This window comes from Gossypium arboreum, chromosome 13 (genome assembly GCF_025698485.1).
Source record: "Gossypium arboreum isolate Shixiya-1 chromosome 13, ASM2569848v2, whole genome shotgun sequence".
NCBI classification, from domain to species: domain Eukaryota; kingdom Viridiplantae; phylum Streptophyta; class Magnoliopsida; order Malvales; family Malvaceae; genus Gossypium; species Gossypium arboreum.
In genome coordinates, this window is record NC_069082.1 from 107,841,940 (window position 1) to 107,857,266 (window position 15,327).

At 33.6% G+C, this 15,327-nt stretch overlaps 3 protein-coding genes across 7 annotated transcripts; all 3 read right to left on the reverse strand.

The window, feature by feature from the left end:
- Positions 1-2,145: 2,145 nt before the first annotated feature.
- On the reverse strand, positions 2,146-4,303 carry LOC108463475 (uncharacterized protein At4g26485-like). Of its 2 annotated transcripts, none has more exons than XM_053023921.1 (4): positions 3,982-4,303; positions 3,002-3,399; positions 2,690-2,888; positions 2,146-2,498 (listed from the first exon to the last, which is right to left on the reverse strand). In XM_053023921.1, exons 1-4 carry the CDS (start codon positions 4,110-4,112, stop codon positions 2,216-2,218), a joined length of 1,011 nt encoding a protein of 336 aa, XP_052879881.1. In that variant the 5' UTR covers positions 4,113-4,303; the 3' UTR covers positions 2,146-2,215. The 2 variants fall into 2 exon arrangements, with proteins under 2 accessions (XP_052879881.1, XP_017618898.1); XM_017763409.2 differs by having other exon boundaries at positions 3,002-3,524; positions 3,982-4,114.
- A 98-nt stretch (positions 4,304-4,401) lies between these two features.
- Positions 4,402-6,169, reverse strand: LOC108463075 (fructose-bisphosphate aldolase, cytoplasmic isozyme 1). Its single transcript, XM_017763018.2, has 3 exons — positions 6,026-6,169; positions 5,130-5,812; positions 4,402-5,034 (listed from the first exon to the last, which is right to left on the reverse strand). Exons 1-3 carry the CDS (start codon positions 6,051-6,053, stop codon positions 4,672-4,674), a joined length of 1,074 nt encoding a protein of 357 aa, XP_017618507.1. The 5' UTR covers positions 6,054-6,169; the 3' UTR covers positions 4,402-4,671.
- Positions 6,170-6,766: 597 nt separating this feature from the next.
- LOC108461092 (uridine kinase-like protein 3) lies at positions 6,767-13,471 on the reverse strand. 4 transcript variants are annotated; one of them, XM_017760782.2, is made up of 15 exons: positions 13,285-13,471; positions 12,278-12,437; positions 11,762-11,853; positions 11,247-11,316; positions 10,723-10,841; positions 10,258-10,354; positions 9,816-9,895; positions 9,372-9,566; positions 9,178-9,261; positions 9,005-9,065; positions 8,646-8,706; positions 8,137-8,233; positions 7,971-8,043; positions 7,658-7,740; positions 6,767-7,535 (listed from the first exon to the last, which is right to left on the reverse strand). In XM_017760782.2, the coding sequence occupies exons 2-15, from the start codon at positions 12,426-12,428 to the stop codon at positions 7,359-7,361; spliced, it is 1,440 nt and encodes a 479-aa protein (XP_017616271.1). In that variant the 5' UTR covers positions 12,429-12,437; positions 13,285-13,471; the 3' UTR covers positions 6,767-7,358. The 4 variants fall into 4 exon arrangements, with proteins under 4 accessions (XP_017616271.1, XP_017616272.1, XP_052879880.1 ...); XM_017760783.2 differs by having other exon boundaries at positions 12,278-12,449; XM_017760786.2 differs by having other exon boundaries at positions 7,395-7,535; positions 9,021-9,065.
- Between the last annotated feature and the right edge of the window lie 1,856 nt (positions 13,472-15,327).

Consider the following 15,327-nt stretch of genomic DNA (forward strand, 5'->3'; position numbering starts at 1 on the left):
TTACAATTACTAATTTATTAATACATTAATATCTTAGGTTACATTTTAGTCACTTATGTTTGAAATGTTACGTTTTAGTCACTTACGTTATCAAATTGTAACATTTTAGTCATTAAGCCGTTAATTGTCGTTAACGGTAAGCTGATGTGACACATTAAATCATCATTTTAAACGAAAATTTTAGGTTAAATTCTACAATTGGTCTCTATATATATATTTTTTTCATTTTGAGCAATTTAAATTTTTTTTTATTTTATGTTGTTTAAACTTTCCCTTTTTTTTTCTTTTTTCTTTCATCCTCTTTTGTTTCTCTCTTTGTTTTCCTTTCCTCCCTTCTTCATTTCTTTTAACGTAGTTTTCCTATGTTTTTCATTTGCTAAAATTAGTCCACAAGCTCGCCTCACTCGAAAAAATTAAAAATTTAAAAAAATAAAGTATAGAGACTAATTTTAACAAATAGAAAATATAGGAAAATTACGTTAAAAGAAATGGATACGGGAGGAAAACATAGGTAGAAATAGAAGAGAATGGAAAATAAAGTTAAAAGAATATAAAAGGAAAAAATTTAAATTATTCAAAATGAAAAAATATTGGGACCGATTATATAAATTAACCTAAAAATTTAGTTTGAAATGATTATTTAACGTGCCACGTCAACTTACCATTACACCGTTAATAACAATTAACGGCTCGGTACTAAAATGTTACAATGCGATAATGTAAATGATTAAAATGTAACATTTCAAACATAAGTGACTAAAATATAACCTAAGATAAAAAAAAAGTAATTATTTTGGTACTTTACCCTTAATCAATTCGTTTCGTTATAAAATAAATTACACAAATACAAATTATATTAAGCCTATTATAACCGTCAACAAATGCTGAGTACTTTAAACTTTAAATACAATTTTTTTGGGAGGTGCAACCACAAACTTTTAACATGAACTATAAACGAACATAAAAGATTTTAGTTATCCTAATTCAAATGGATTTTGATTTATTATTATTATTTCCTCAGTCTTGTCAAGAGTATTACAATTTTTATATTAAGATTAGGGTAAACAACTATTTACTAAACTTTTATTGTATTTTTGTTTTGGTTATTCAATTATGAAAAATTTCAATTTAATCATTAAACTATCTAAATTGTTTTTGTCATTGTGTCATTAAGTCCAAATAACATGGCTGTTTATTTCTTGAATAAACTACATGAATGGTCCTCGATTATGAGTGTTTCTTTTTGGTTACCTAATTATAAGAAAGAAGTTTTTTAATCACTAAAGTTTTCAAAATCAATTTTTTTAATCACTATACCGTTAAGTTGGTAACAAAGGTTTTGACATGACCTTTTTTATAGGCCTAGTAATTCAATATTTAAATATTCTATCAATTTAGCCTTAAGTCTAAAAAAAAAAAAAGTTTTAACCCTAAACATTATTTGGCGCTTAAATTTTTTTTTATATAATTTTTTATTTGACACTAATAAGATTTAAGTTTTTTTTGGTACCGGAAAACATAAAAATTTATATTAAAAATCCATTCTAACAACTTATCATGATCTTTCTAGCGTCACAAACTAGAAACCGTGTTGGAGAAGCATCGTTTAATCTAAAGCGTTAAAAAAAATTACTAACAATTTATGATCTTTTTGGCACAAGAAACTAGAGTCTAGAAGCTTTCAAGTTTTCTTGCCATGAATAACACTGACTAAAAGCATAAAAGAATAGCCAGAGAACAAAAGAAAAAAACCAATAAAGACTAAATTGATAAACAGTATTAATATTAAAGAATTAAATTTATTATTAAATCAATAAAAAGTGTACGTAAAACTTTCATTATCAACTTATCAACTTAACATCACAGTGGCTACAAAATTTAATAAAAAAAAATTAAAATGACCAAAATATAAACTCTCTTATAATTGAGTTATCTATTCGACAGTTTATCCAAGAAATAAACAGTCCTTCAACTATTTCAGACTTAACAACACAATGAATAAAAAATCAAATTGAGATAATTTAATAATTAAATTTAAAATTTTCAGAGATTGTTTATCCTAAAAGTTACAGAATAAAGTTTTGGTTGATAAATAAGTCATAATTTATGCATTTAATGCAAGCATGAAACTGAAGGCTACTGAGATGTAAATGAAGGCTACCATAAGCATAATAATACCCCTACAATCAGTTCATCTTTAAATTTCCAGGCCTTTTCATGGCGACATAATCGGAAATAGACCAAATTTGTAAGTTTTGCTAGGATTACAGTTGAAATTGTTGTCACCACCGAACCCATATTTGGTGCGGTACCCCCGGTAATCGGTAAAATTGAACGGCACCTCTTGGATAAGCCTCAGCCCAACGGCAGCCGCTAATCCCCGCAAATTCCAGTCCCGAAAGAACCTATTCGATTTGTGGGTCACATGGATTTCGCCTCTCTCCTCAATCATCTCCTTTGCATTCTTCAAAAACAAGCTTATCAGCAACTGATGCCGACTGCAACAATATAGAAAACCAGCAAGCAAATGGAATTAACATTAAGAGTTTGGGAGCACCTTGGCCTAAGACGGTAAAATTTCAGTATAAGCTCCTTTAAAAGTACGAAATTATAGATTAATGTAATGGTGAAATTTCATTTAATTATGACCTCTAAGAATAATTTCTGGCTTGGGAACTGTTTTGCTTACCGTCTCTGGGATTCGCCTGGTTCGTCTGAACAAAAACCAGCGTGCGGGAAGTTGAAAATGATTCGATCGAATTTAAAGGCTCCCAGGTAGCAGTGATTCGCTATTTCAGTTGCATCTATCCCATGCAAAACAATGCATCCTCTAACCCTTAGTTCATGTATGTTGGCTATTGCCGCCTTATAATTTCTGAACAAGAACCCTGCAAAATGTAATAAATAATACACAATTCCAGTTTAAAACAGGACTTTCCTACTTATTTTCTTCTTACTTAACAATATCTGATAAATTTACATAAGGTTACGTATTTGTTACCTCTGGAGTCGAGAGAAGTGGCAATCATGTTTGTTGCAGAACCAAAAGCACGAGCCAAACTAGCAGAGAATGAAAAATCGCCTTCCCCCACCAACAACATCCTTTGAGAACTGCAATAATGGCGTATCCATCTAATCTCCCCTGCTCCAACTAGTTGTCTTCCTCCCAAATTCTCCACGTTCACCACACATACATCAGAGTCCTGCCTGCTGTTGTCTCCCACGATATCAACGCAAGTAGTGCCCACATTTTGATGTAATCTAAAGATGGTATCCGTGTCGCTCTCACTGTTACATGAAGGATCATCCGACAGCTCCGGTGTGGAAATCAGTAGGGTACATTGCTCCTTTGGGTCCTCTAAATCCTCTGAACTTTCCACGCTTTGACGACTCCGCAATCTTTTAAAGGGGTAAAAAATTAAACCCACCAAACCTTTTTGAATGAAGGAGATTATTTGATCCATTGATCCTCCGTTTCTTCTTCACATGGCATTGAAGGAAACAGAGCGCCAATGGAACGCTGCCTGTGAGGAGCAATTTTGTGGGGTTTCTTAGTGAGTTAATAGCCGTCGTATCGAAGTTCAAAGCATTTGATGAGACGTTGGTTTTCTTTTTTCTTTTCTTTGAAAACTGGTGATGTGATGTTAGTGCCATTTTCCGAGAAAAAAATCTTATTTTCTTTGGGGAAACATAGCCATTATCACTTGTACGTTGTGTAATACAATAAAATAAAACTAAAATGATTAATTCGATGCATTGAAAACATTGCTGTCATTCATGAAGTGCATACAGGTTCGATGATCACAGGTCATAGACCCGATCATTGCAATTTCAAAACCAGAATTAGATCAAAGATCATTGTAAAATCCAGCCATCAACAGATAAATTAGATGATTAGCCACGCATTAAGCACATATGATCTTGATGTTTTTGATCATCAAAAGAAAGAAAGAAGTTAAGAGCAAGCAATTAATTAAATACCTTTGACTTTGAAGCGGGTTTGGGCATGGAATGTTGCAGATTAAATGCAGAAAAAGAAAAGGAGGGAGAGAGATTATTAAAGGGATTAATGCACTAATAGAATTGCGGAGAAATGGGGAGAAAGAAAGCATGGAAAAAGGAAGTAAAAGTCTTTATGGTCAACAAACAAACTGAAGGAGAAGGAAAGCATTTCTCTCTATTGGGTTAATAATTTTCACCTAACGCTAAGTTATTCCAATTGCGGGGGGTAAATTTTAGTAAAGTATCAACTTTTCTTTTCTTTGTGTTTAAGCATCTGCTTCCGACAATGATATTGATTTTGACACAAGGGCAAGGCCCGGATTGTACAGTAACTCTTTGGGAAGTGCAGAGGGTAAGTCAGTTTTCGTCAACCAAATAAATAATTTAATAAAAATGTGATTTTCGTCAACCAAATAAATAATATTATTACAAAAATAAATGGCCTATACCTAGATATAATAGAGGATAAAGGTTATTAATATTAAGAAACCTATGGAAGAGGAAAAAATGGGAAGGCCATTTACATTATCCTTAGGAATTGGTTGAAAAATAAAGTATTTATTAAGTTGACAGCAGAAATTAGTGAGTCGTAGGAATAAAACATATATAGTACAAGACCACCCCATTAGATGAGAAATCAACCAACTCCCAAACGAACATATGAATGCTTTAATACTTGTAACCCTTAACAAACAAGCTCTCTGAAGCCAATCCACCCGCACTGCCTCCGCTGTATTTCCCCAGCGTGGCCTCCGAATTCGCTTTGCATCTCGATAAAAACGCTTCTTGCGCTTTCCCAACATTCGCCTTCTTCCCCGCCCATGTCTTAAGCGTGCTCTGTTGCAGGGCTCGCCCGAACGAGAACGACAGCGTCCATGGCTTCAACACTTCCAGTTTGTTCATCGCATCCAGATTCTGCGTCGCCTCTTCCTCGCTTTGGCCTCCTGATAAGAACACAATCCCTGGCACTGCTGGTGGAACGGTTCGGCGAAGTGCGGTTACTGTGTATTGCGCAATCACCTCTGGTGCCTCCTGTGGTGAATCGGTACATGGTTTTTCAGACATCAGTATAATATAGGAATTTCATTGATCGTATACATGAGATAACATATGGGTTTTTACACTACCTTTAGGCTGTCAGAACCTGGAGTGACCATGTTGGGCTTCAAAAGGGTGCCCTCGAGTAAAACATGGTGATCATTCAGCGCCTTGTAAACAGCGGCAAGCACGGTTTCAGTGACAGCGGCACATTTTTTAATATCATGAGGGCCATCAGTTAGCACCTCAGGCTCAACAATGGGGACGAGCCCATTTTCCTGACAAATGATGGCATAACGAGCCAACCCCTGCGCGTTCTGCTGGATAGCCAACTCGGATGGCTCGTTGGGACCGATCTTGAGCACTGCACGCCATTTGGCGAAACGCGCACCAGCTTTATAGTATTGCTGACAACGCGCACCCAAGGAGTCGAACCCTTGAGCAGTGGTCTCGCCATTGGTGCCGGCTATCTCAACGGTGCCCTTATCGACCTTGATACCTGGAATGACATTGTTCTCTTCGAGGATTTCAACGAAGGGTTTCCCGTCAGAGGTTTTCTGGTAAAGTGTTTCCTCGAAAAGAATGACACCGGAGAGGCAGGATAATGCGTTGGGAGAGGTGAAAAGGAGCTCGCGGAGGGCTTGGCGATTGGACTCGATGTTCTCGACGTTGATGCTCGAGAGACGCTTCCCGATGGTGCCTGTGCTCTCGTCCGCCGCCAAAATACCTTTGCCTGGCGTGGCGATGTACTTGGCGTTCTTGATCAACTCCTCTGGGGGAAAATATACATATAGGGTTTAGTCAAAGCTAGGACTAACAAAATCATGCATAAAATAGCATATCTGTAATGAAAAATATGAACATTTATGGTACGGATCGATCAAGTGTTGTGGTCACTAAGGATTTACATGCATGTCCCCAAATACAACGGAATAAAACATGCAGGAGAAGACAATGAAAGCCAAAATCCAAAACGGGAGTTCACCTGCATACTTGCCAACAAAAGCCGACATGGTTCAAGGGTGGAGAGGAAGATATAATATGGATAATAACAAGAGGAAAATACAAAAGCAAATCCAAAGGGGTAGCACTCTTATATAGATGAGGTGGTAAGGAATATGCATGCAGGAATCCATGAGATACCATGCATGAAGTAGGGTACACGTGTCAAAAGAATAGCCCATGGAAAATTATCATAGTGGGATAAAGTAACGAGTGATGGCATACCTGCCCAAGTGGCAGCTTAAATCCATGCATTATCCCGGGTTACAGTGTATGCATTGGAATCGCAAATTGCTTATCCAATTGAAGCTGTTGTTTAGTTGGGGGAATCGGAGCAAACGAGAGATGGAAACTCAATTCCTCTATTTTAGCCACATCCTTAACAATTGGTCCAAACGCTCGGCCTCAACTTAACATGTTTGGCGACAACTTTCTTACTTATTATTTGATTTTGATATATCTGTCAGCTAACATAATTTCATTATGATTCTCCACTCCATTGAATTTTCTTTTTTTAGATAATTAAATGTTGATTTATTTTATCAGACTTATTTATTTAGAAAAAGAAATCAGTTTTGGCCTCAATTATTTATGTTGGAATTCTAAAATATTTAAATTCAACTCACGCTTGATGATGCGTAGAAAGGAAGAAAAGTTTCTATTAAGATAACCAAAATAATATAGATAAAACTCTTGATTCCAATCATCAGTGCTCAATTCCTGGTAACCTCAAAATCTAAAATGAAATTTCATTATATCGAAGTGAAAATTTGTGGTTTATAAATACACAACATATTGGGGAGGCTGCTGAATCATTTATTAAGTTGGGACCTCCTTCAGCCACTCCCCCTAGTACGATGGAAAAGATAAAAGCAAGTAGTTTTCTATGTGAGGGTTTTACTAGGTCAGCTCTTTCCAACTTTCTGGTATTTTAAGACTCATTTTCAAGCATTATCTCAACAGATGTTAAAGATACGTAAATGGCAACTCTATTGTTCCGACACTTCAATTTTTTTTTCTTTTGTACTACTTATATCTGACGCCTATTTCTGACATGTATTCAAACTTGGATATAAGGATATGACTCTCCCATGCTTGGAAAAACTGTAAAAGAATTGAACATCTCCATGTCCGGCACATCCCACCCAAGTTTGAGTAACAATGACAAAAAAAGAAATCAACCATGGGACTCTAGGTCTGATTTAAGTCAAAACTGTTTCAAAAATGATTAGGCGAAGCGCAAAATGTACTAAAGCATGCTCAGTTGAATTCTCCGGCTCACAGTAGTTTCGCCAGGGGGAAGACTTTGAATTAGACTATTGAGAAGGGGGCACCACTTGTAGGTCATCATCATCCGTTCCAAAATATCGGTCCCCGAACTCACCCATACCAGGGATAACACGGAATTCTTTGTTTAAACCAATATCAATCTCAGATGTCACAATCTTTACTCTTGGGAAGCTTTTGCACACCACATGTACACCCTGAGGTGCCTGGGGAATCAAGTGACATGATGGTAGAGCAAGATGATAAGTAAATCTAAATCTAAATTATTCAAAAGAAGAACCCCACAATATACTGAAAATTGTAACAGCTTGAAACAACAATAACTTACGGATATGAGATTGAGAAATATGATGTTGGATTCCGGTACACCCTTTCTTATAAGTAATGAAATAGCTTTGACAGCTGTATTGCCTATAAAATAGTTGCAATATGTAAAATCACTAGTCCTAGATGGATGAAAAAGAAAAATATCATTGAATTTTCACAGGGTGCTTTTAAATACAAATTCCAGCTGTGCACAATTTTTAAACATGTTAAACCAAATGATGTTAAAAAATGGAATGGAATGATAAAACAAAATGGTTAACATGAAAACATGTTGCTATTGCAGAAGTTAATATCAACCATGAAAAGAAACAAACCCGTGCCGAGAATAGGATCCAGTAGCAGCACATGCCTTTCTGAGATGTCTTGTGGTAATTTTTCATAAATAAGCTACCCAATCGTAGGAGCAAGAAGGAAACATAGTGAGAAAGTAGGCAAATGATCACAAATTTTCATATCCGGAAGGTAGTTGAGTTTACAAACCTGCTGACCGTTGTCCTCACCTTCCCTATGAATAAGAATCTTGCCAATCTTGATCCCTTTGCAACATGCTCGCAAAGCATTCTCCATACTCTCACCACTAGCATTGGTTTCAAAAGGTCAGTAGCTAATGATTAGAAATAATCTGTGTGGAGTGCATTGAGATATAGTGTGAGTGTGTGATAGACAAGCAATATGTTAAATCATGATAGATTCAACTTGTATCAGAAAAGCAGCTGCACTCACTCCACCACCTCTGCTGTGGGTGTAGAACTATCTGAAATATTTCATTAAACTCCCCAAACCCATTTAACACGGTAAACTACAAGAGTATTGGTTTTAAGTTCACATGCCTAAGGCATACAAGAAGTAGTTATGTTCTACCCTTATAAAATTACCACAGCGTCAAGCAATTTCTACCACTGTCATTGACATGTTCCGAAGAAAGGTCTATATAATACAAGTCATGGAATTATTGATCCAGATGTTTAAGACTTGAGACAAAGTTGTACCTTCTAATAATTGATACACCGCATAACCTCTTACAGAAATCCACACCAGTATATACAGACCCTGCATTAACAATAGCACCAATATGAATAATTTATGACTAACTAGCACTGTCTAAGCAAATGAAAATGAGCCATTATGACAGAACATTACAGAATCAACTTGAAACTTTCAGAGTATATTACAAAATCCAATTGCAGAGAACATTTCAACCAGACAATGTCAGATCAGAAATCTTTACAACTAGATATAACATGCATAACATTAATGAAGTTTAAGGATGAAACCATACTCAAAGTTTCCATAACCTAAAGAAAACTTTACCGGATGCCCAGGACTAGACGAAGTAACACCAGCTTACCAGTTGGAGTGATCACCTGCTTTTCTGTAAATGGCAGATGTCCCAGCCCATGTTCAACAACCTGGAAAAGATCTTCAATGAGTGAGAAACCCAAGGGAGCTTTTGTTGCATTACATTACCATGTAAGAAAACCAGAAGACAAATGAATTGCGTATAAGTCAATGAATACCCACCAGACGAATCAACCTATCAGCATAAAAAACAAAGTCATGTTTCGTTGTTTGAGAGTCACGAATGAGGGTATGCATGCCTCGTATCTGCATAAATCAAAACTATTTTCTTTTAACAAATGTATATTTATCTTCTCAATACATGCAGGAAAAATATTACACCTTTGGTTAATAGCAGAAAATAAAAAATTATATACCTGAAAAGTTGATTGAATGACATATAGGTTTGGGTAGATTTTACAGAGATCATGCTGGCCAAGCTTTGTCCTAATATGTTGCACAATCAAATCAATTGCTACATGATTGTCCCCTCCGCGGGGAATGATAATATCTGCATACTTCTTTGTTGGAAGTATAAAGTCATCGAAAGCGGACTTCACAAATTTTGAATACTGCATTAAAAATTAATTGCATTCTAATATAAGCTAAAAAGAAGCCCTTCCCAAAGAAGAGAAACTGGAAACATTAGTGATAATAGAAAGGATTTATTGCATTGAACAACAGCAGGAAACACTTTTAGAAGCTTATGTAAAGCGCCATTTCTATTGTTTTATGCCAGAGACAGACAAACAACGAGATTGTGGTGCCCAGTTACTTTAAAACAAAAATCTGTCAGTGTAAATAGTAAAGCAAATGTAGACCTGATCAAGGACAACACCAATATCTCTGCCCTTCTCAACGGTGTCACGCCTTATTCTTCTTGCCAATCGTACATCAGCATCTGCACTGAAAAGTTTCAATGTGAAGTAACAGCCCAACTTAGTAACACCAACAAAACAACCCAAATGATATGTCCCCCACTATACACAAGTTATTCACTTAAAATTTTCAGAAATAAATAATAAATCAACAAAAGGTTGTTGTTTCCTCAGCAACTGGGATCTATATATCTTTCAAGAGAAGAACACTGATGTTGGAGGGTAAGAAAACTATACTACAATCAACAATATCATAGAACTGCTTCTTTGTCTAGAACTAAATAAATATAGAATTTAGGCAGTGAAAATTTTTAATCCCAGATATATGAAGCACACAAAAAACATCATCAGCCAAATAGTAGAGATAAAAGTTTAATTCAATAACCTGTATCAACAAATATTTTCATGTTCATCAACTCTCGGACACGAGGGTCATGAAAAATGAGTATCCCTTCCAAGATTATAACATCCGAAGGATTAACCTGCAGAAAGTTTTGTGGTTGTGAGAGTTTCTGGACTTCTTAAAACAAGAAATATGAATTCAAATTCCATTACCAAAGTTCCTTTGCTATAGAAAATTTTACAAAAGGGGATGTGGAAAGACATATATACCATTTATAAGGAATTATTAGAAAATGTTAAGAGCTTGGACATTGTACATACAAAACAGTTATAACTGAATTCTAGATACTAAAGGCAAAAGATTTATCAAAAAGTGGTTTCATTGTGTACCATGTTGAAGAAATTAATTTTGAGCGAACCTTGAACCAAAAAGCACCCAAGTACAAGATGTAATAAATGTGGGATCCATTACATAGTAACAAGCATGCTGAACATTCTGAGAACATACCCTTCTTGCCGGAAAAACACTGTTCTTATAACTCTTGAAATCATAATTAGGAATATCTACGGCTTGACCATGCCTCAAGTTCTCCATAGAATCTAATAATTTCTCTGTATCAAATGAATCTGCAGAAAATAACAACATTGTATCAATAAAATTCAAAGCAAACATAAAGTGGAACACAAACAGCATGCACGTAAATTACAGTCATACATTTTGCTAAGGACAATCGATGCAGACATGCCTTTTTTCGATTTTCTGATGAATAATACTCGAATGCTCTCAGAACATATCAAATACTTCAAAATTTAGCGCAAGTGAAATATATCAAGCACTTAGAAATTCAGAATATAAGGAAAATAATTTCTGAGAGCTCCATTACTGAAATAATACATAGAAAACATTTTGTAAACAATTATTTTGAGATGAAAGATTGATACTACGAGTCTTAGTCAATCAATAAGCAGATCAACTCAGCAGATCATAGTGTTCTAGATATTTTTGATCTCTGTTAGTAGAACTATTCTCACCAGGATGGTCAAAGTTGTATTCATGAACTGTTGCAAGTTCCTCTTCAGTGAGTTTGTGATAAAAGGAATCCTGGCACATTGTTCATGTTAAAAGTTTAACCAATGGGTGACCAATTGTTTCTAGCAGTACAGAAAAAGAGAGGTAAGAGAAAGAGGTCAGATCAAAATGTTGAACGCTTTTCTTCAGCAAGTGATGTTTAATTGATAAATGCCACCTCTCTCTCCCTTCTTTGTTTGAATAATTGACAACAGTTATATTATCTACTGAATGCAGAGCCAATTTAATGACGGAGAACAGAACCAACAGAATGCCAAAACTATTCATTTTTCAGAGACTCTAGTTTAGAAAGGATTTGAGAAGAAATAGGCTTCAAAACAGGCAGCAAGGTATTCAAACACTCGATAAAGCTTCAATTATTCAACTTTGGAAGTTCATGGAAATTACAATTTACATTGAAAATTCCTTTCCTAAGTAATCCTTAAAAGAATCTGCATTGGGAACTTAGAACATTTACCTGATTAACTAATACTACACGCTGATCATGAAGTTGCTGAATAATCATATCGCAGACTGTAGTCTTACCAGATGCTGCTCCCCCAGCAACTCCTAACCCAAAAAACAATAGCCACAGTTAGATAATAAGATGATTAGAAAGACAAAGCTCATAACAAAGTTGTAAGGAAGCAAACACAATAACCAAACTAGTATGAAATAACTATTAGTTCAGTGCCTTTATGTAGTTTTTAAACCATAACCCGCACAAATTGAATAAAAGAACCTTATAGTCTTATACATCACTATTATTAACAAGGCTAGTATCTCAAGCACAATAAATCGAAAACAACCAGTACTCGGTAGAATATTATACTATGGCAATGCTAAAATTCTTCCTCCAAAATAAATAATGAGCTGGATGTCCATCAAGTTGTTATCAGAATTCTTATCCAATCTTATTCGCACCAACTACTTTTGATCATTATGGCATCTAGAAGATGGCATGAATAGTAACAATTGCCATGTTCAAACTTACCAATAATAAAAGGCTGCTTATGCACATTTTCAATAGCCAATGTGGTTGTAGGCTTCTCAATATTGTTTAACTTCGAACCATCCATATGGAACCCAGAAAAATGGAACCCTGACGAGCCCTCTATCATATCCTCAACTGATTTAGAATCCATATGCTTGACCTACAAATAAAACTTACAAGTAAGAAAACAAATTCATGAGATTAGAAATAAGATAGAAGCTAAATCCAAGTATCCAACAGATATGCTAGACTCTGGCTTGATTGAATTGAGTCTCAGTCCATTTTCATTTCTTTTCCAAGAAGCAAGAAACATTCACAGATACAACAATCCCTATCCCATTCATACAATCTTCAAAAGGAAGTAATGTTTTTCCCCCTTATTACCAATCCCCATAAAAGATAGCCCACCTTTGATTTTACATATTACAAGTTCAACAAACAAACATAAGATAAAAAAATAAGGCACATTGCAATCCCATTACAGACATTCATTAAGAAGCAGAATCATTGTACAGAAAACCCAAGTTGCTTCCTTTATTTCTCGGTTTTTGCATATTATCAATCATCCTAAGCCGATTGCTACAAACAATCGTAACCAGTCATACGTTCACAAAAAATACCGTAATGCAAAGCACTGGCTTTTTGCTATGCCACACCAATCAAATCTCTCATACAATAAAATAGAACTATACTCAATAGATATAAAGTGAAACCAACATATAGAAAAAAGAGAGTTTAGCTCCCAATCAACATAATACTTAACCCAAAATGTGGAACTAAAATCTATATAATCCCTACAAAATCACAGATGATCATCACTCACTATTTGAAAGAATTATAAATACCCAGATAAAAAATAACAAATTAACTACAAAAAGAAAATCAATTTCAGATTCAGTTCAGCAAAGATTATTAGTTATTTCCCAGATCACTGAATGCAGAAAAAAGAAAACACAACGTTAAAAATAAAATCAGTAATGAAAACGAGGATTATTAATTAAAATTACCTGATTTAATGAATGATAAACCAGAGAAGGAGAGAGGTGGGCGATACGGACAGGATTGATTGATTGATTTCGAGGTTTTTATTGAGTTTATTATATTTAAGAATTTAAGACCCAAAGATCTATTTTCTAAACGAAAGGCAAAATAGGATTTTATTTGGGATGTATTTTACTCTTGTATCATATATCATATATTCCCTCTTTCTAATTTAGGAATTTTTATTTTTACTATATTATTTTTCAAATGAAAAATCTACACGAGAATCTTGTTTTTTTACATTACTAATAGATGAAAATTAATTACGAAAATACGATGAAAATAATATTAATTACAAGAATGGATTATTTTAAATACTAACATCTGGATGTTGTCAATTTATTATCGTTATTATAACTAAATAGTTACAATGAAATTAAAATACTTTTTTTAACTCATGTCGAATTTTATAGGTATTTATTATTTTTTACTTTTTATTTTGTATGCATATTTACAAATATAAAATACTCGTGTCGCCAACACTGCTCAGTTTGTTTGATTGGGAAACGAGACAACATCAAACCAGTATTTAATCTTCCTTTCTTCACCAAACAAAGAAAAAATTTGGGTTGTTTTTATTTTCGTTGTGAAAAATTGTTCTAAACAAACAAGAAATGAAGATTGAAGATAAAAAATTATATTGTTTTTCATTTTAGAATTTTAGTTTTGAGTTGATAAGGTTAGTTTTGAATTATTTTTATGTACTGTTATGGATAATTATGTTACTATATGATGAATGGTTGAAATTTTCATATTTTATGTTAGTTAATGTTTGAGTTTTTAGATATGATACGTGATTTATAATAAAGTTTTGAATTATATTTATTTTAATAGCAATTAATATTTATATTTTAATTTTAATTTATTTTATAGATTTAATGTAAAAGATGAATATTAATTCTTCAATATACGTCTATTTCAATGAGATAATTTGTCATACGAAAGTTAATTGTATATTTGAATTGCGCCATCAAATAGGAATAAAGTTTAATAAGGAAGTAAAACTTGAAGAAACCAAAAGAAATATTGTTGCAAAATATTGAATTTTCTTTTCTTCATGTTTGATTATTTTTATAAGATGTAATATTCTTTGATTATATGTATGTTTTGGAATGAGGTATGTGAATGAATATATTTTATTATTTTATTATATATATGATAAACTAATTTTACTAAATTTGTTATTCCTAAAATTAAATTAAGTGTAATTTTAGGTTTTAATAAAATTTGGAAATTTTATTAAAATAATACTAAAAAATAATTAAATACAAAAGGGTGGGAAACAAATTAATTATAAAAATAGGATGTTAGCTAGTGAATATTAATGATACCAACCAGTCAGGCGACACCACTTTACTTTTTCCCCAATCATCATGCAATCATACCGTTTTAAGAAAAATAATATTTTTTATTGGTGTTGTATTTTCGTGGCTATACGTGATGGATAAAAAATATTTTTTATTGATGTTGCTTGACGCACCGGCGACATAACTTTAATTAAAAAAAAACCCTGCTGGAAAGAAAAGAGAGGGAAAAGAAAAGAAAAGAAAGCTGAAAAAAGTTATTGCGGCTGCCTGACACCCTATTGTCCAACATGGCCAATTAGTCACAAGCTCCCCCTTTCCCATTAATTTCGAAATTGAGGTAGAAAAAAAAACTCTGTATTTTTTTTGTCTTTGTTGAAATTTTGGGAGGAAAAGTATGTTTGTATTGAAGTTTTACGGATAAAGTGTGATATTTTTAAGGTATATTTTTAATATTTGTTATAATAATTTGTATATTATATATGTTTATATTTCATTTTATTGTTAATTTCTTTTACTGTAGTTGGTTGTTGGAATTTTGGGAGGAAAAATTTGTTTGTGTTGGAGTTCTAGGGAGAAAGTTTAATAGTTTTAAGATATGTTTATATTGTTTGTAATAATAATGTATATTATTTAGATTTTAAATTATTGTTAATTTTAGGTTTAATAGTTAAGATTATATTTTTATTTGTAAAGATTATATTT